At 64.2% G+C, this 19,694-nt stretch overlaps 1 protein-coding gene across 5 annotated transcripts in view; it reads left to right on the forward strand.

Moving 5' to 3' along the window:
* ARHGAP23 (Rho GTPase activating protein 23) overlaps window positions 1–19,694 on the forward strand; it is a 76,103-nt gene that overhangs the window by 25,433 nt on the left and 30,976 nt on the right. For 3 of the 5 annotated variants that reach the window (XM_055130494.1, XM_055130493.1, XM_055130495.1), the window contains exons 2-7: window positions 10,074–10,235; window positions 13,326–13,353; window positions 14,680–14,775; window positions 14,904–14,982; window positions 15,147–15,201; window positions 18,323–19,475. In XM_055130494.1, the coding sequence (XP_054986469.1) occupies window positions 10,074–10,235; window positions 13,326–13,353; window positions 14,680–14,775; window positions 14,904–14,982; window positions 15,147–15,201; window positions 18,323–19,475 (1,573 nt within the window). Of the gene's footprint in view, window positions 1–7,072; window positions 7,489–10,073; window positions 10,236–13,325; window positions 13,354–14,679; window positions 14,776–14,903; window positions 14,983–15,146; window positions 15,202–16,710; window positions 16,866–18,322; window positions 19,476–19,694 lie in introns of those variants that run through there. The other 2 variants (XM_055130496.1, XM_055130497.1) reach the window with 2 other exon arrangements.

Below are 19,694 nucleotides of genomic sequence, written 5' to 3' on the forward strand. Positions count from 1 at the left end.
CAAATGAAACTCTGTCCCCTCCACCCATTAAGCAGTAAGGCCCTTTAAATTTATTTTTATTGGTGGGGGGGTCACACACAGCAGTTCTGGGAGGGTTGACATTAATGGTAGTACCCAGTGGTGCTTGGGGGGGGGGGGGAACCGTGTAGTGCCAGAGCTTCCTGCATGCAAAGCACAGTCCAGTCCCTTTGAGCCATATCTCCCCCAGCACACACACTGACCAGAGTCTCTTTTTGGTGGGAGGTTTGGGTCATACCCAGCAATTCTCAGGGCTTACTCTGGGCTCTCACTGTTGGCAGTGCTCGGAGGACCATATAGGATGCCAGGGACTGAACCCAGATTGACTGCATGCAAGGCAAGTGCCCTGCCTGCTGTACTATTGCTCTGGTCCCCAGAATTTTTTTTTTTTTTTTGTGTGTGTGTGTGTAAGGAGCCAACCAAGTGGTGCCAGGAAGTCCAAGGGTCCTGCCGGCAGTTCTTAGCCAATCAGGCCATAGGCTTAATTCAAGGGCCAGAGGATACGGTGCTGGGGATACCCAGGCCAGCCCAGAAGTACTGGGGGAGGCAGCTCTAGGGCCACAACTGGAGGTGCTTAGAGTCCTCCAGGACCACACCCAGGGATGCTCGGGGGACAAGCTAGTGATAAGAATCCAGCGCAGGTTACATGCTAAGCTTGTGTACTAACCACTGAACTCTCTCCTGGCCTCCAATCTGACTGCCTTATCTTTAGCGGACTCCAACAATATCTGTTCCTTTGTGTCTGGCTTATTTTACTCACATAATGTCTTCCAAGGTTTGTCCGGGGGGGGGTGGTAGCCTGTGTGGGAATTTCCTCCCTTTTAAGAGGTGGAATAAAATTCCATTGTGTGGATCTACCACCTTTTGTCCGTCTATTCACCCCCTGATGGATGTCTGGCTTGTTTGCTCCTCTGGCTCTCATGAATGGGGCTGCTCTGAACAGGGGCCCTCACATGTCTGTGAGACTCCCCGCCTTCAGTTCTTTGGGAAACAGCCCCAGAAGTGGCAACTCTGTCTGCCCTTTGGAGGGTCCACCCAGCCGCTGGGCCTCGCAGCGCCTGCTCAGCCAACATGCCTGCAGTGGACACGGGCCCCGTTTCTCCACGTCCTGGCCATCGACAACATATTTTTGAGAACCTGAATATTCCCAGACTCTCAGGCAGCGTGCCTTCTTTTTTTGAAAATCCCGTGGCGGTTATTTTGTTTTTGTTTTCATTATTTTGGGGCCACACCCAGAAGTGTTCTGGGCTTACTCCTGGCTCTGCGCCCAAGAATCACTCTGGCAGGCTCATCGGACCATAGGGGATGCCGGGGATGGAGCCCCCCGGGTCGGTCACCTGTGAGACAAGTGCCCAACCCGCGGTTCTATCTCTGGGCCCAGTCCTGTAGAGGTTGTGCTGGGGAAGCTCTGTCTCCTGGGGGAGCCGCCGGCACCCCCTTGGGTGCCCTCCAGAGTAAGGGGCAGGGTGCAGGCCAGAATCTCTGAGAGACCCTCGGTCGGATTTAGGACTCCCAACGCCGCTACTCTCAGCTACCAGTCTGATGGCGGTAGCCTCGCCTCTTCTCTCTGGGGAGCCTCCCCCAGCTCAGAGTCAGAGAGCGGAGAGCAGGAGGGAGTGGGACGAGGCGGGCAGGCTCCGGGGCCCCGGCTGCCTGGGCAGTGGTGTGGGTGTTTACTTTGTGGCCGGCGCCACACTCACCCTTTTCTGCAAGTGCTCATTTCCCCCCTGGGGGAGAGAGCTGCTCCTTACTCTTCCCTCCCTCTGAGGTCTCTGCTGCGGGCACCAGCTCTTCTGGGCGGATGTTCTGCCAGCCTGGCATCCTGGTCGTCTGGGCGCAGACCCTCCGGGGTGTTCTAGCTGCCATCCTCACCCCGCAAAGGGCCTTCCGCAGGAGGCTCTGGGTTGCCGGAGAGGAACCAGGGCCTGCAGGGGCAGTGCTGATGCCCAGGGGAAGGGGCTCGCTGGGGCTGCGGAGACCCCAGAGAGATTCGCTGAATCTCTGTGGTACCTGTAGCTGGGGTTGGGGGGGTGTCTGCGTGACTGAGTGTGAGCGTGTGCAGTGTCAGGGAGCAGAAGATCATCCACGTGGCTGCACCCGGCACCCATCCTCAGTGTTGGGGACCATCTTGTTGGGTTTTGGTTTTGGTTCTGGGCCTCCCCCAGCAGTGTCCAGGGCTGACTCCTGGCCTTGCCCTCAGGGATCACTCCTGGAAGTGCTCAAGGGACCCTGGCAGGGCTCCAGGGGCTGAGTGGGGTGTCGAGGAGGATTGAACCCGAGTTGTTTGCGGGAATGCAAGCGCCTTAACCTGCTGTGCTCCCTCTCTGCACCCTCCTCCTCCCCCTGGGGCTGTCTTGAATGCATTTCACGCTCCATGGGGAGGAGTGTCCTGGTTCTCCTTCCACTTGGCTCCTTGAGGTGCTGTGACTCGCCCCAGCTCTCAACAGACGGTGGGGACCCAGACCCAGAAGTCCTGGTCTCCGAGGACTTGGTCTGTGTTAAGCTGGGGGTGCGGGGGAGCAGGGGGAGGCGGGGGAAGATTGGAGACCTGCTTATAATTAGCTCCTCCCTGTGGCCTCCTCCTCCCCATCACTCCCTCCTCCCCATCACTCTGCCTTCCTCCTCCCTATCACTCCCTCCCGCCCCAGGCCTGCCTTGGTGGGTGTCCAGTTTGAGGGTGGGAGAGGAGGGTCCCAACACTCAGAGCCTTGATGGACCCAGACACTGCAAGGTCTGGGTTCTGGAAAGGCCCTTTGGACCAGTGCCCACTTCCCACCCGCCCTCACTGCCCGGCCAGGCCGAGTGTGGGGTCCCCGGGCTCTGGGTGCAGCCTGCCCGGCCGAGCTGGCTTCTCTGCACGGCCCAGGCTCGGAGGCCCAGGCTGGCCGGGCCGGCTCATCGGCTTTGCCTGTCGGGGCATGTCGGCACGGCCCGCAGGGCGCTGAGAACCAGGCTGTGCCTGTGCGTGGGGCACGGGTGGAGGGGGTGGCCGGCCTTGCCGAAGCGGACTGGGCCAGGGGTCAGAGGCCCAGGCTTGGGCGGGGTGGGCATGCCTGGGTGTCACATTGCCCGCATGCCTGGGATGGAGGGGTCTGGCACGGGGATGGGCTCCAACGGTGGTGGCTGAGGTTGGGGGTGACGGCGGGGGGGGGTGGTGTCCGAGTCTGGTGGTGTGTGATGGGGCACGGGACCAGTGGGAGCCCTGTCAGGCCAGAAGAGTCCCCGGGGGCAGGCATTGTTTGTCACTTCTGGTTGGAAGCTTAGGCTCTGACAGGAGGTGTGAAGTTGGGCAGAGGAAGGAAACGCAGCCCAGCTGACCCAGCTGACCCCGTCCCTCTTGGGCACTTCCTGGACCTCACGCCCTGCCGCCTTATCGGTTTCCCTCCTTCTCACACCCTGACCCGGGCCCCAGGATGCTTCTCCTCCTCTTCCTCGGCTCCTGCTGGCCAGCCTGGCCCCCACCGCCTTCCGCCTCTCCAGGCCACGTCACCCCTCTTGTCCGGGGGCCCCTTGAACCGGGGAGACCCTTGACCCCACCTCAGATTCAACTTCTTGAGAAAAGGGGTGCAGAGTCCCTGACTCGGTGGCCCCCGGAGCGGGGAAGGCCTTCCCTGTGGGGGAGGGTGAAGGCTGCCTGGCTTGGCCAGAGTCTTGGATTTAGAAACCCCCAACAGCTTTAGGAGTTGGGGGTTCGACTAGAACTCTAAGGCCCCCTCCCCAAGGGGGACACCTGCTCTTGTCCTGTTCTCCAAGCGGGGTCAGAACTGGAGAGGGACTTGCCAAGGGCAACGGTGAGAGGTTTGTGCAAAGAGACTGAATCTCGGGGTGTCAGCCGGTGGGCTGAGACCTGAGCCCGCCGCGGCCCCCCTTTGAGCCTCCGCTTCTTCCAGCTCTGAAATCTGGCTATGGGACAATCTCTGAAAGGGCTGGAGAGACAGCGCCGCCAGTAGGGCACTGGCCTTGCAGGTGCCGGCACTCCATAGGGTCCCCGCAGCCCCCCCAGGAACACCAGCAATGGGCCCTGAGCGCTAGGCAGTGTGGCCCCCAAAGCAAAACAAAAAGCCAGTTCCTGGAGCTTCAGCTCCCGTGGTAAGGGTTAAATGAGGTCAAGCGAAAGTGTTTTCTGAAGGAAAGGATGTGGAGCTGCTCTGGGGGAAGGCTGTCCTGGGGGGTTGGGGGGGTGGGGGGAGCGGGCAGCCCCCAGCCCGGTGCCATGGGCCTACCCAGGCAAGATCAGGCTGAATGGATTTTGCAAGCTGGTCAAACAGAGGATGGGAGGGCCTGCTGGCGGGGTGATTCCTGATTTGGGGGGAGGAAGCGGGAGGGAGCGGGGAGGCTCTGGGCAGGAAGGCCTGGAATAGAATCTCAGCTACGCCTGGTATTTCCCAGCTCTGGCCCCCTCCCCCACTGCCCAGGGGCCCACCCCGCATTCCTTTCCCAGAGGAAATGGGGGGGTGGGGGGGAGGCTCCCCAGGCCTGGAAGATCCCGGTGCAGACTGAGACAGCCCTGAGTGCCTACTGTGCCCCTCTGAGAAGGGGACAGGGAGCTGCTGTGGACCCAGGTGGGGAGCTCGGGGCCTGGCCTGGCCTGCCCGCTTAGAGGCCTAAAGGATAGTTCGTGTGGCCCAGGACCCAGGAACACCCCCACCACGCAGCACCTCCCCACCCACCGCCCCAAAACCCTGAGCAGAGCCGAGTGGAGCTCACGGCCAGGGTGGACGGCAGCACGCTGGGCAGGGGGAGAGGAGGGCAGGTCACTCGTTTCCCGGGAACAGGGAAACTGGGCAGTGAGCGGTTCAGACTAACTGGCCAGGCCAGACGGCTACTGGGAGGGGGGGAGCAGCCGGACTGAGCCGGGCACTCCTCCGGCAGGCGCTGACATGCCTTTGGGCATCCTGGTGGCCTGGCCGTTGGGGAGGGTGAGGGGGGACACAGGGCAGGTAAGGCTGGAGGGGCCCGGGCGGGCGCCAGGATCCCGGGCGAGGGCGGGTGGGTGCTGATGGAGTTACCGCGCTTCCTGCCCCACTGAGGTTCTTTCCCGCTGCTCTGCCCGACCTCCTGACTCAGCGCTGGCGGCTGCCTGGCTCTTCCCGTCCGACTTCCGCCGGGGTGGGGGCCCGGGCAGGGTGGGGGTCCAGCTCCTGCACAGGGGGCCTGGTCAGCGGCAAACAGGAAACTGGAGAACAAAAACCACTCCCTGCCCCGCTCCCCTCACCCCCTCCTCCCTTCCTTCTCCCTCCCTCTCTCCTGCTCACCCCCTCAGTCCTTGATTTTTGCTGGGGTGGGGGGCATCCACTCCCTCCCCATCTCTAGCTTGACACCCATGCTGAGGACAGGAAGGGGCTCTTCTGCCCCCTTTGTCCTTCTATGTGGCTCCGCAGGGACCTCTAGATATGGGTGCAGGGCGGGCCGTTCCCCACCACCCCAGCCTCCCTCCCTCCCCTTGTCTGACTGGGACATAAGATAGGAGTCAGTGGCTGGCTGAGAGATAACTCAATGGGCTGAAGCACTTGCTCCACATTCTGGAGCCTGGGTTTGATCCCTGGCACTGACCAGTCCCCTTAGCACTGAGCTGGAAGTAACACTTCAGCACCAGGGGGGTATGGTTAAACAAAAAGAAAAAAAGAAACCCAGGACCAGGGGCTGGAGTGATAGCACAGAGGGTAGGGCGTTTGCCTTGCATGTGGCCGACCCGGGTTCGATCCCCAGCATCCCATATGGTCCCCTGAGCACTGCCAGGGATGATTCCTGAGTGCAGAGCCAGGAGTAGCCCCTGTGCATCGCCGGGTGTGACCCAAAAAGCAAAAAAAAAAAAGAAAAGAAAAGAAAAGAAACCCAGGGCCAGAGATGGTATGAAGGGTGGCACTTGCCTTGCATGAAGCTGACCTGCGTTTGATCTCCAACACCCCTTATCATCCCCCAGCATTGTCAGAAGCGGTTCCCGAGTGCAGTCCAGAGGAAGCCCTGAGCACCACCCAACCCCCTCCCCTCCAGAAGTCAGCCAGCAAACGCAGCAAAACCCCAAAGTTGGAGTCAGGGTGGGGGGGGCCCTCAGTTTCCTTCTCTGAAAATTGGGGGGCAGCACAGTGGCCCCTGCTCCACACTGAGTGGCACCTCCCATGTGAGAGAGCAGTGAGGGGCAGGAAGGAGGAGGCCATCTCACACCAGACCTCTGCTGGCCCCACCCGGGAAGGGGCTCGGGACAGAGTAAGCCAGGAAGGGGAGGAGGCCAGGGTCTGCCATCAACACAGGCTTCCGGTCCCACTCGACTCCCGCTTGCTGAGCCCGTGGTCTGCCTGGTGCTGGCAAGCCTGGGCAGTGTTCCTGGGCGAGGGGGTGGGTGGGGGGAGAGGGTGGTCCTGGGGAAGAGGGTAATATCGGGGCATCCTGCAGCCCCAGGCAGGATCTATATGATGCTGGTATGGAGTGGAAGGAGAGTGAGCTGGAGTGTGTGCATGTGTACGTGTGCATGTGTGTGCATGCACATGCGGCTTTTGTGTGCAGGTGTGTGTGTGTGTGCACACGTGTGTGCCGTCTGAAGGATCAGCAGGGAGCACATCACGTACCCATCAGCTCTCTGCCTCCAGGGCCTTGTGGATACCCCGGGGGAGTGGGTGGGTAGTTGGGTGACTGGTGGGGGAGGGCTGCTGTACCCCTAGGGCGCTTGCCTGCAGATGTGTCTGTAGGGAGGGACCCTGTATGCACGGTGGGAGTCCCCAGTGTCTGGGCACACGGGACTGGCATCCCCACACGTGTGTGAGGGGAGTGTGTATGGTGCCTGGACAGCGGGGCGGGTGTGAGGGTCCCTTGGGGAAGGGGTGTTAGGTGGGTGCAGGGGTTAGCCAGGTGCCTGGAAGGAGCTGGGGCCGGGGCGCTGGGGCTGTTTGCTGGGGGGGGGGAGGAGAGGTGCGCACGTGTGCCCTGCGCAGGATGTGCGGTGGGGCTGCGGGGGCGCGTGTGGGTGTGTAGGACCGGCCCCGGAGAGGGGCCGCCCCGGAGGGGGAGGCGTCTGTCGTGCCGGCTCTCCGGCTAGTCCCGGCTCGGGCGCCTTCAGCCGGGAGGCGCCGGCGGCGCGGAGCCCCACCAGCCGTCCTGCCGCCGTCCGCGCGGGCCAGCCGTCCCCTCGGGGCCTCTGGGCCCCCGGCCCACGGCTCCGGGGGGCGATCGGGGACCCCAGGGGCCCCGCCGTCGCAGGGGGCGTCCAGGACGCTGCCCGTCGGGCGCCGAGGAGTGGCCGCGGTACCCCGCGCGGCACGCCCCGCTCCGGAAACCGAGCCTTGGGCACGCCGGGGCCGGGGCGGTGGCCGCGCCCGGGGACCCCCGCCGGCCGCGGGGCCCGAGGGCTGGCGCTGGGAGCGCGCCGTCGGCGTGGACTGCAGCGCCCCGGAGCCGCGCTGCCTCTGGCTGCCCTGCCGGGGCCACCTCGACCGTCGCCGCGACCGACGCGCGCCGGGACCCCGCCGGGCCAGGGTGAGCGCGCACGCTGCGGGGGTGCGGGGGCCCTCCTGGCCTGGGGAGGGGGGCGCCGGGACCACCCGAGCGGGATGCGGACGCGGTGCCCGCGGCAGAGGCGCTGTCGGGGGGTCGCAGGGCACCACCGTCTGGGCGCGGGCGCTCGGCACGCGACCAGGGGTCCATGACGTTCGGAGGTGCCAGGGGCAGCGTCTGGGCTGGAGAGGACCTGCTAAAGGAGGGGTGGGCACCCGCATGACCCCCTCCCCCCACCCCAGCGATGTCAGGGGAACTCTGAGAGGGGGTGAGGACAGAAGCCCGATGTCCGGGATCGACCCGGCTGGCAGGGTGTGAGTCACAGTGGGCACCGTGCCCGGCCAGAACGTTGTGCTCCCCGCGGTGACCTTCTGCTGGGGGAGGGGGGGTGTGGGGAGGTTGACTCCCGGGTTCCAGGATGGGCCCTGCCAACCCCCCACGTGTGCGTCCACTTCTGCCTAATTCCTCCCCCCCACCCCCGCACTTCTCTGGTGCTCAGGTCAGCCTCTGTGTCTCTCCCCCAGCGAGGGTAGGAGCCTTGGGGAATGGGCATCTGTGGCCCTTGTCCCTGTGGAGGGCCAGAGATGGACCCCACTGCCCAGCCTCCCCATGCTCCTCTTCCTCCTCCTCCTCTTCCTCCCTCTTCTTCCCTGGTCCTAGGTCAGAGAGGGGAGGCAGAGCAGAGCAGCGCAGGCAGGATTGGGTTTGAACCCAAGGAGGCACTTTGCACAGGGGAGACCCAGATCTGCCCTAAGTGGGGGGGTGGGGGTGGGGGTGGGGGTGGGGCAGGGCCACCGCAGCTGTGACAAGGGCATTCCACAGGGACACTCCCAGGAGCCTGGTGGAAGGGAAGGAAGGAGCCGGGGAAGGAGGGAGAGCAGAGATAAGGCAGGGTCGGTGGGGCCTCGCAGCGGGCTGGGCCTGAGGAGGCCTGCTGGTGCCTTGGATCACAGACAGCCCCCCCCCCAGTAGGGAGTAGCACCCCCCTCCGGGCAGCTGGCAGCTCCAGGCAGGATGTCTAAGGGGGGAGGGACGGGGGGCGTGCGGGGACCTGTCCCAGTCACTTCTCGTCACTGGGGCAGCTGGTGGCTTAAACCTAATCCAGGACACCAGCAAACAATGGTGCCTCAACTGGGAACTTGGGGGGTGGGGGGCGGGGGGTGTGATGGAGGGCCTGGAAGGAGGGAGCAGGGGGGTCCCTCTGGCCCTCTCTCTCCTCTCCCTGATCAGTTCCTCACTAGGCCAGCAGTGAAAGGAAATCCAGGGGATTTTAGATCCCAGAATTTCCAGAGAACTTTCTCCTGGGGATATCTTGGAAGCCCACCAGGCTGGAGCTCAGAGGGAAAGTCCGGGACCTCCCAGGACTTTCTCTGCAGCTTGGCGGTGCGGGCCCCCACATGGGGCTGGGCCAGCATGTACTCTGCGCCCCTCCTCCTGACCAGACCCCCCTTCTCAGTAGCAGGAGAGGCTGGGCACGCTCCAGCTGTGAGGTGGGGGAGAAGGAACTAAATGTGTTGTGGTGCTTACTCCCTCACCCCAGTTCTCCTGCTTCCTGCGGACTGTAGGGGGTAGGGCTGGAGTCGCTTCTTGCTCCCGAATGGTTTGGACTGGGGGCACCAGAGAGGCCAGGTGTGATGTTGGGGCTGGAAGGGGTCACCTGGCGACAGCCCGTCCCTGGCCCTCTGCCCACCTCCCTGGCCCCCTTGCCCGCCCACTTTCCTCCTCTGTGACTGAACAGGAACCCCCAAAGGAGCCCCTCTTGGGCACTGCCTATCCTCTCTCTCCCCAGAAGCAGCTCTTTGTCCCTGTGCTCAGAGACACCTCCTGCCCTGTCATCTCCGAGAATCTGGAATATTCCAGAAGGTGGTGGAGTCCCCCACCCCGCCCGGTTCCCCCCCTCTCTTCCCGTGACCCAGCCCCCTGCCTCAGAAAGTCCCTTCAGTTGTCTGGTAGCCTGCGTGCTCCGCCCCGCCGTGGGTGCCCAGCTGTGGCTGCGTGTCTGTCTGTCTGTGCTGTGCATGTGACCCTGGGCAGGGACGGCAGCCCATGGGGGTGCCACCACAAAAAAAAATACAACAAAAAGAGACTCAGGGTTGGAGTGATAGTACAGCAGGTAGGGTGTTTGCTTTGCACGCGGCCAACCCGGGTTCGATTCCCAGCATCCCATATGGTCCCCTAGCACCGCCAGGAGTAATTCCTGAGTGCAGAGCCAGGAGTAACCCCTGAGCATCACCGGGTGTGATGGAAAAAAAAAAGAGAGAGAGAGACTCCGATGCTGGGCATCCCACTCGTGCGTGCGTGCTGGAATGGGGGCAGGGAGGCAGGCAGGCGGCCTGTGTGCGCCTAGTCCGTGGGCCTGTGGCACCTGACGGAGTTGGTCCTGGCAGGCCTGCTGCGGCCCAGTGCCCAGCCCATAGTAGGGCCTGTGTGGACGTGGACACGCTCGAGCACCTTCCTTCAAGCACCTTCCTTGCAGGCGGGTGCTGGGGGCGAGAGGGGACAGTCAGGAAGCTGACGGCTGCGTGGCCACTCACCCCCACCCCGGCCCCCTGTGCTTCCTCCTGCAGCTGCCACTGGGCCCACGAGATGGGTGCTCCCCCGGGCGCCCCCTCCCGTGGCAGGGGCCACGGACGCTGCTGCTGCACAAGAGCCCTGAGGACGGCTTCGGATTCACCCTGCGCCACTTCATCGTGTACCCACCCGAGTCGGCTGTGCACTGCCGCCTGAAGGTAGGGCGGCCTGGCTGCACCCCCCGTCTCCCGTCTTCCTCCTGGGGCCTCGGGAGAGGGGCCCAACCCTGGCAGGCACATTTGCACTGTGGGCCGGTGGACCAGCCCGGCCACGTTCTCTGGGCTCTGTCTCCTCAGGAGAAGGCATGGGCGGTTCCAGGGCAAGCGGCTGAGAGGAAGGGGGCGGCCACTCACACCCCCAGATTTGGCCTCAGGAAAGTGGGTGACCTATATTTGGAGACGGGGTGCCTGGGACACCTTGCCCATGGGCTACCCCCAAACTGGATCTGTCAGAGTTCCCGAGAGTCTGTGCTGCCTCGCTCTGGGCACCCTCCGGGGTACCTGGGCTCTGGGGGCGGGGAGAGCCCCGGGTTGGGCTGCAAGGACCTGAGTTCTGGCCCGGATGTCACGCTGGGGCTGCCGGAACCAGGGTTGGGTTCTCTGAGCCCAGGAACCAGGGTGTGGGCTGGGGGCACAGGGGATCCCCAAAGAGAAACAAACAAGCATGCAGGGAGACGCGAGGGGGCCCTAGCAGCTGTCCTTGCTCACGGGGCTGGCGTGGACCGGAGCAGCTGCCAGGGGGCTCCTGGGAGAGCTGGGGCCTTCGGCTTCTCCGTCCCTCTCTGTGTGTGGGCACGCACGGAGGGGCTGCAGGCCCCTGTGCCCCGTGCCGCCAGGCGGCTCGAGCATCCTCTGCATTCGGGCACCCGAAGAAGCTGCTCTTGTGGCTGCAGCTGTGCTCCCGGGCGGGGACAGGGAGGGGGCGGGAGGCGCTGCCGTGGGCCAGGGGCATGGCCGCACCACTCACTGACCTCAGGTTCCCTGACCGTCTCCCTTCCTGGCATCTGCCATCTTCTCTCAGGGGCTGCTGTCGGCGGGGCAGGAGCGTGGGTGGAAGAGTGACCCCTGCCCACCGGAGCCGTGGTTGGCAATGGCCCCTGTCCCCATCCCAGAGCCCAGTGGGTGCTCCCCCCGCCCTCGGCTGTCGCAGCAGCAGCCACACGGGCGGCTCTAAGCTGTAGGTGGCTGCCCCCGGCCCGTCCTCTCCTGCTGGGTCCCGCTCCTGGCCCTGGACAGGCCCCTCACTTAGCTACCAAATGGTTGATCCAGAAAAAAGGGCAAGAGGCCCCCAAGGGCCTGAGCCAGCCACAGGGCCTGATGTTCCTCGTCTCCCCCCTCTCCTGGCTCTCCTTCCCAAGCCACCTGTGGCCACTGTCCTTCCTGCTGCGTCCCTGGGTGATCCTAGAGGCCTCCCAGGACGTCTCCAAGTTCAGTTTCTTTCTTCTTGTTTTTGGGCCACACCTGGTGGTGCTCAGGGTTACTCCTGGCTCCGTGCTCAGGGATCACTCCTGATGGGGCTCAGGGGACGCTTGGGTGATGCCGTGGATAGACCCAGGGTCTCCTAACTGCAAAGCCTGCACTCGACCCTTGGATCTATTTGGATCTATGACCTGGGGTTCAGTTTCTTTTTTCTTTGCTTTTTTTTTAAACCCAATCTTATTTATTTATTTATTTAGCTTTTTTGGTCACACCCAGCAATGCTCAGAGGTTTCTCCTGGCTCTGCGCTTAGGAATTGCTCCTGGTGGTGCTTGGGGAACCATATGGGATGCCGGGGATCGAACCCAGTCTGCCGCGTGCAAGGCAAACACCCTCCCTGCTGACTATCACTCTGGCCCTGGGAAGATCCAGTCTCTCTCTCTCTCTTTTTTTTTTTTTGCTGTTTTGGGTCACACCCGGCATTGCACAGGGGTTACTCCTGGCTCTGCACTCAGGAATTACTCCTGGCGGTGTTCAGGGGACCATAAGGGATGCTGGGAATCGAACCCGGGTCTGTCGCGTGCAAGGCAAACACCCTCCCCGCTGTACTATTACTCCAGCCCTGGGAAGGTCCAGTTTCTTAGCCCTACGCCTCGAAGCTGGAATCTTCTCTCCAGCTGGGCTTGCACATTCCCTCTCACTCACGCACCATCCTGGGTTCCGCTTTCCCCTCAGAGCCCAGGCCTCCCCCACCAGGCCTGGCATCCCTGCTGCTCCTGACTTCTCCTTCAGCTGAGCAGGCCCACTCTTACGTTCCTTCTTGTTTTCGGACTTCTTTAATGTTTGGCCGCACCCAGCTCTGCCCAGGGCCGACTCCTGGCTCTGCGCTCAGGGATCACTGTGGTACTGCTCCAGGGACCTTGTGGGGTGCCGGGGATCCAAACCCAGGCCGAGCGCGTGGAAGCAAGCATCCTACTTGCTTTACTCTTACTCCAGTCCCGTTATTTTTGAAAGTTTCTTCTTTTTTTTTTTTCTTTTTGGGTCACACCTGGCGATGCACAGGGGTCATTCCTGGCTCTGCACTCAGGAATTACCCCTGGCCGTGCTCAGGGGACCATATGGGATGCTGGGATTTGAACCCGGGTCGGCTGCGTGCAAGGCAAACGCCCTACCCACTGTGCTATCTCTCCAGCCCCTGAAAGTTTCTTAATTGCAGCTACGAAGCAATTCATTATTAAGTTTCAGGCAGAGAATGTTCCAACACCAGCCCCTTCCCCACCCTCTGTTTCCATCAATGTCCCCAGTTTCCCTCCAGCCTCCCAGACCCTCTTCTTACTTCTTGGCCCCTACTCCTGCCTCCAAGCCCCTGTGTACTCCATTTCCTCCCCATACTGCCTCCGCCCAGCCCCCCTCCACTTGCCCCTCCACCCCCCAGGGATGCTAATCAGGCCTCCCCTGCCCTTCTCCAGCCAGATAGCCCGTCTGTCCCTCTGCCGCTTATCTGCGTCCGCAGGCTCCAGGCCCCTGGGCCTCCCGGGCTGCTGGGGACCTCTTCCCTCCAGCTGCCGGGGAAGGGGTCACGGGTTCCCCCCCCACGGAACCAGGGGCCTTCGGGTGCTGATGTCAGGGGAACAGCCAGCCTGGGGGAGGGCTCAGGGCACAGGCAGCTGAGGTTCCCATGACAGCCCCCATCTAGGCCCCTCCTGCTGCTGTGCTCCCTGGAAGGAAGGAGATAAGAGGGGAGGCGGCTGGGTGGGGGGGCCCTGGAGGGGCCGCCCAGGAGGGGCTGGGAGGTGCACTGGGGGCCACACCCAACTGTCTGTCTCCTGCAGGAGGAAGAGAATGGAGGCCGAGGAGGAGGTAAGGGGGGGGCCATGGCCGGGGACGGGGACCGTTTGTCTCCCCCTCTCTCCCCCCTCCCCGACCCCGAACTGCCCATCTTTGCCACTGTGCGTCCACCCTGGGCATCCCCCTCCCCCTTTTTTTGCCATTTCTGTCCCCTTTGCTCGTCCCTTACATCCTGAGTGTGCAGCCGCCTACAGGGGGCTGAGATCGGGCCGCTGCCTGGAGCTGCCCCTTAGCCTGGGTTGGGGGTTGGGGCTTGCTGCAGGACTGGGCTGCAAAGGGCCCCCGGTGGGCACCCAGGCTCCCCAGGGACGCCAGGCAGATCCTTCCTGCTGGCCCTGAGTGGACACTGTCCTCTTGAGTCGCTGTCACTGAAGCCCAAATGGGGAGAATCACCCTGACCTAACACAGGCCCCCTTCCTTGGGGGGGGCGGGCATCGTGCTGGGGCACCAATGCAGGGCTGTGCATTCCGGGGGCTAGGGGTCCAGACCCTGAAGAGAGGGGTGTGTGTGTGTGTGTGTGTGTGTGTGTGTGTGTGTGTGTGTGTGTGCGCGCACGCACGCATGCATCCTTGTGGGCATGTGGTGTGTGTGCACATGTCTACCTGCCCCGCTGGACCGTGAATTCTCTGGGTTCCTTCTTTCTCCCGTGCAGCCCAGCACTGGGGGGGACAGATGTTTATGGAGCCCCTGTGAGTCCCAGTGGAGTTTTCCCTTGTTGGGCAGCCGCACCCAGCTATCCTCCGAGCTGACTCCTGGTTCTGTGCTCAGGAAATCCCTCCTGGTGATGCTCAGGGGACCGTATGGGGCGCCAGAGACTGACTCTAGGTTGATTACATGCAAGGCAAGCATCCTGCTGGCTGCCCTGTCTCTCCAGCCCCCTCTCTGCAGACTTATTTGACTCGGCAGCACTGAGGGTCTCCCCCAGGGCTTCTCACGCCCGAAGCTCATACGCACACCAGCTCTGCCGCTCGCCCCTTCCTGGAGATATTTTTTTTTTCCTTTTTGAGTCACACCTGGCAATGTTCAGGGGTTACTTCTGGCTTTGCACTCTAGAATTACTCCTGGTGATGCTCAGGGAATCATATGGGATGCTGAGACTCGAACCCGGGTCAGCCGTGTGCAAAGCAAACGCCCTCCCCGCTGTACTGTCGCTCCAGCCCCTTCCTGCAGGTTTTGTCCCAGAGTTTTCATTTCCCGCCCAGATGGTGCCCGTCTACTGGGTTCTGGGCCTCTGGTACCCTGTGGACATCTGGGTCTGTGTCCGTGTGAATGTGACCATCCTGAGTGGGAGGCCCTATGTACGGGGGTGCCCTCGCTCACCTGGCTCCTGCCCCCCAGGACCCTCCCCCCGGCACCGCCTGGAGCCTGTGGACACCATCTTTGTCAAAAATGTGAAGGAAGACGGGCCGGCCCATCGGGCTGGGCTGCGCACAGGTGAGCATGGGGACCTGGGGTGAACTGGGGACCCTCTTTCTCCCTGGGGATGCCAGATCCAGGTGTCGGGAGGCTCCGGGGTGAGGCTCCAACCCCTGCCCTGCTCACACATGACCCTGTGTCGGCAGGAGACCGGCTGGTAAAGGTGAACGGGGAGCGTGTCATTGGGAAGACTTACTCCCAGGTCATCGCTCTGATCCAGAACAGGTGAGTGTCCCCCTTCCCCGCGCTCGACCCCCCGCCGGGCCCTGTGGGGAGGAGACGGGTCATTGGGGGGTGGGGAGGACAGGGGATTGGCGACTGGGATCCCCATTCTCCCTGGCCCCACGGGTTTCGGCTGGAACTGACCCCTGCCCCGTCTCTCTCTGCAGTGATGACACCCTGGAGCTGTCCATCATGCCCAAGGATGAGGATGTCCTCCAGCTGGTGAGTGCCCCGAGCTGCGGCGTGGTGGTGGTGGTGGGGGGGGGGGACAGGACCCAGTCTGCAGGGCCCGTGCCAGCCTTGCATTGCCCAATCAGGGAAACCAGGGGTGGGGACTGGCGCTTGCCTCATTCAGGGCTGCTCTGGGCCGGCCGAGGGGAAGGTGCCACGCTGGGCGGGCGGGATTCCTGCCTCGGAGCCTGTGAGGGTGACCCGGCGGGCCCAGCCAGACTGGCACGTTCAGGTCGGCCCCCGGGAGACACCTGTTCCCACATCCCATCCTGTCCGGCCCCAAGCACACTTCCTGCAGATGTGACAGCGCAGGCGCAGGCTGGCGCAGACGCACTCACAGAGGCCACTCTGTGCCCTCTGGTCCTCTGGGTCCACCCTCCACCCTCCACCGCAGCCCGCCATCGCGATCGCATACACTCACATGGGCACACACGAGACGCACCAGGCACCAACCCAGACTTGGCCCTTGCCCACGCCCCCGCCTGCCACCCACAGACCCCTGAGCACCACAAACACCACCAGCTCAGCCCTGCGCACAGCCCCGCACCTCAGCACCAGGCCCCAGCGTCTCCCACTGTCCTGCCCAGCTGGGGCCACGCCTGCCCTCCCGTCGCCCACCACAGATGCCCACAGCCCACAGGGCGGCATCAGCTCCCACCCCGCTTGGCCATGCCCAGCGCACGTGCCTTTGGGGGCACGGTCCCACCCACGCAGGCACTCAGCACTCACCCCTCACCCCCGCCCCGGGGTACACAGCCAGCCCGGCACACACCCACTCACATCTGCACACAGACTCTCTGAGCCGGCCAGCCCCTGTGACCAGCACGCGGTCTCACTGTCCCAGCAGATGGCAGCAGCCCGGCCCGCAAGGTCACTGCCCCCCAGGGGAGGGCTGGGCGCCCGGCCCTCTGGCCCCGCCCCAGCCCGGCCTGGCTGCTGCCTGGATGCGCTCGTTCCCCTAATCACTGTAATCACCGCCCGGGAGCCAGGCCCTGCCCCAGAAACCTGACCTCAATCGTCCCTTCGCGGGGGCTGGGGAGAGGGAGGCAAGGAAAGGAGCGCGGGTGGAACAGTGTTCTGAGCCCTGCCCAGACCCCAGACCCCCTCCGCCCCCTCCCCCCCACCCCGTTGCTGGAGCCAAGCAACTTAAGGGAGGGGGGTAGCTGGGTGGGACCTCGGGGATCCCCACCCTCTCCAGCGGAAGAGTTTTCGAGGAGTGGGAGGGGACAGTAGCCCCGAGCTCTGCTCTCCCGGCTGGGGTCCGCAGGTAGCCCTGAGGTCAGCGTGTGGGGGCCTCCTCCGGCTCCCCCATCCCGGCCAGCCAGAGGGTGGGGCCCAGGCATTCCTGTGGCTGGGAGCCGAGGCCGGAGGCCAATGGGGCCGCGGCAGCTGCTGACGCCACCCGCCGACGCGGCGAGGCCCCTCCACACCCATCCTCCCCTCCCGCCTCCTCCCGCCAGCCAGAGCCAGCCTGTGGGGGCCCGGGCCACGGCGCCTCGCCTCGGGGAGGGCAGAGTGTGTGTGTGGGGGGCCCCCCCGGAGACCCAGCCCGGCGGGGGCTGTGGCGGGTGGCTGGGGGCGGGGAGGGCGGGGCGGGCCGGGATGCTGCTGATGCCCGGCCTGGGGAGCTGGCAGGATGACGGCAGGAGGGAGAGGTATGCCGGGTGCCCTGGCCCCTGGGCGGGGGTCTGGAGGGGCCAAGCGACTGGGGTGTGGTCCTACACCCCACGGGGGCTCCCGAGAGGGAGGAGCGGTGACTCGTGCGAGCTTCTGCTCGGCTCATTGTGCTGGTCTGTGTGTTAGGGTGTGTATTTCCCAGTCTCCTGGAGGGGTGGCGTGCGTGTGCGTATGCGTATGCGTGTGTGTGTGTGTGTGTGTGTGTGTGTGTGTGTGTGTGTGTGTTTGCTTTCACCCGCTCACCCTTTGAAACTGAGCTCTCTCTGAGATGGACCCCCCAGACTGCCCGGCCGGGGCCACCAGCCACTCTCCCCGGGGCCTACCTCCTTTTTCGGCCAGGCCTGGGCGCTGGCCCTGTCACCCCTCAGCAATGCAGCGTCAGCCTCAGCGCCCAGTGCCAAATTCCAGGCCCGGGTGGCAGAAGGCGGCCCGGGTCTCTGTCAGCCTGCCCCTCCCCCAGCGTGCTCACAGAGGCCAGCAGGGGCACGTGCCTCCTCACCCCAAGGTCCAGGGGCAGGGGACCCCCTACCCCACTCCCTGTCCAGGAGATGGGGGCAGCGAGGCTCTCCCAGCCTCTGCCCCCCGCCCACCCCTCCCTGGACACACCCCTTAGCCTGCCTCCTCCCTCTTGCCTGCCACCCCGACTGTCCCTAGTGGGTGTCCCTGCTCGGCTGATGGGCTGATTGGCTCTGGGCATCGAGGGGGACCAGGAGCTTGTTGGCACTTGAGCAGTGGGGCCTCAGGAAGCAGATGTTGGCATGTTTGCGGTGCAAGGCAGTCCCTGTCACAAGACTCAGCGAAATTCTCGCCCCCCCTCCCTGTGTGCATGTAAGTAAGTATACATGTGTGCGCCAGTGTGTATGTGAGTGTGTGGGTCTACATGTGAGTTTGTGAGCATCTGTGTGAGTGACTCTGTGTGTGGGTGTAACGTGTGTGTCTGTGTGTATGAGTCTCTGTGTGTGTGCCTGAGTGAATGAGTGTGCGCGTTTCCGCGAGTGTACTGGGTGTGTGTCTCCAGGCGTGTGTGTGCTGCTGTGTGTGAGTCAGTGAATGTGCATCTGTGTGTGTGTGAGAGAGAGAGTGCACCTGTAGTGTGTCAGTGTTTGTGGGAGCATGTGTGATGTGTCTGTGTGTGAGTACCCGAGTGTGCTTGTGTATGATCCTGTGAGTATATAGGTGTGAGACTGCACGTGTGTATGTGCCTGAGTGTGGGTGTGTATCTGAGTGTGTTCGTGTTCGTATCTCACAGGCCGCCCCTTTCTCCTTTGGCCCCCGCCCCCACCCCACTCCGGCTTCTCTTTGGAGCCTCACCTCCCTGCCGCTTACGACTCCCCACTTTGGCCTTCCACCCCCAGCGCCTCCTGCCGGGGTGCGGTCCCTGCCCGTGCCCCGTGGGACCCGTCTGGCCCGGCTCACGCCTCTGTGTCCCCGCCAGGCCTACTCCCAGGATGCCTATCTGAAGGGGAACCAGCCGTATTCCGGAGAGGCCCGCAGCATCCCAGAGCCGCCCCCGATCTGCTACCCCCGCAAGACCTACGCAGCACCAGCCCGGGTCCCCACCTGGGCCACTATGGTGCCTGAGCCCCTCTCAGCACTGCCCAGCGACCCCCGGAGTCCTGCTGCCTGGAGCGACCCCGGCGCCTGTGCGGTGCCCGCCGCCCGCCCTCACGCGGGCATGAGCCAGCCCCGCCCCAGCCCTGGTGCCTTCCCCCGCCTCCCTGCCGAGCCCCGGACGCCCCGTGCCTTCCCGGAGCCTGGCAGCCGGCCGCCCCCCAGCAGACTGGAGTGCCAGCAGGCCTTGTCGCACTGGCTGTCGAACCAGGTCCCCCGCAGGGCGGGGGAGAGACGGTGCCCCTCCATGCCACCCCGGGCCCGCAGCGCCTCCCAGGACCGCCTGGAGGAGGTGGCGGCCCCCCGCCCGTGGCCCTGCTCCACCTCGCAGGGTGCCCTGAGCCAGCTGGGCCAGGAGGGCTGGCACCGAGCTCGCTCCGATGACTACCTGAGCCGGACCACCCGCTCGGCCGAGGCCCTGGGGCCGGGGGCGCTGGTGTCCCCCCGCTTTGAGCGCTGTGGCTGGGCTTCCCAGCATCCGTCTGCCCGCACCGCGGCCTGTCCACCCAGAGACCTGTCCGGGCCCCAGGCCCCCGCCCCAGCCGGACTGCAGGGCCTGGACGATATGGGCTACGTGGGGTACAGAAGCTACAGCCCCTCGTTCCAGCGCCGGACGGGCCTTCTGCACGCACTCTCCTTCCGGGACTCTCCCTTCGGGGGGCTGCCTACCTTCAACTTGGCCCAGTCCTCTGCCCCGTTCCCGCCCGAGGCCGCCGAACCCCCCCGAGGGGGCCGGCCTGAGCCCAGCGCCGCCCGGGCCCTGGAGCCACCGCCCGAAGAGCCCCGGGACGAGGTGGTGCTGAGGCAGAAGCCGCCCACTGGCCGCAAGGCCCCCGTGCCCCCCGCGAGGCGGGTGCACCTCGGCCACGGAGACGAGGGCGCCGAGCCGGAGGCCAGCGGGCGCGGCGAGCGCCTGGGCAGGAAGGTGACGCCTTTGGCCACCACGGAAGATTCTCTGGCTTCCATTCCCTTCATTGGTGAGTGGCTCGCAGGGCACTGGGGTATCCCGTGGGCACCCAGGGCACTGGGTGTTGGCAGACCCTCCTGCTTCTCTGCCCGACCATCTGTCCATCCATCTTTCCTCCCGTTCACTAACCCTCCCAGCTCTCTGTCCGTCCGCTCCTCCTTCTTCCTCCCCTCCTTCCCTTGCTTCCTTCCTTCATTCTTTCCTTTTGTTTCTTTCCTTTTATTTATTT

The sequence above is a fragment of the Sorex araneus genome, chromosome 3, assembly GCF_027595985.1.
Source record: "Sorex araneus isolate mSorAra2 chromosome 3, mSorAra2.pri, whole genome shotgun sequence".
In the NCBI taxonomy this organism is placed as follows: Eukaryota; Metazoa; Chordata; class Mammalia; order Eulipotyphla; family Soricidae; genus Sorex; species Sorex araneus.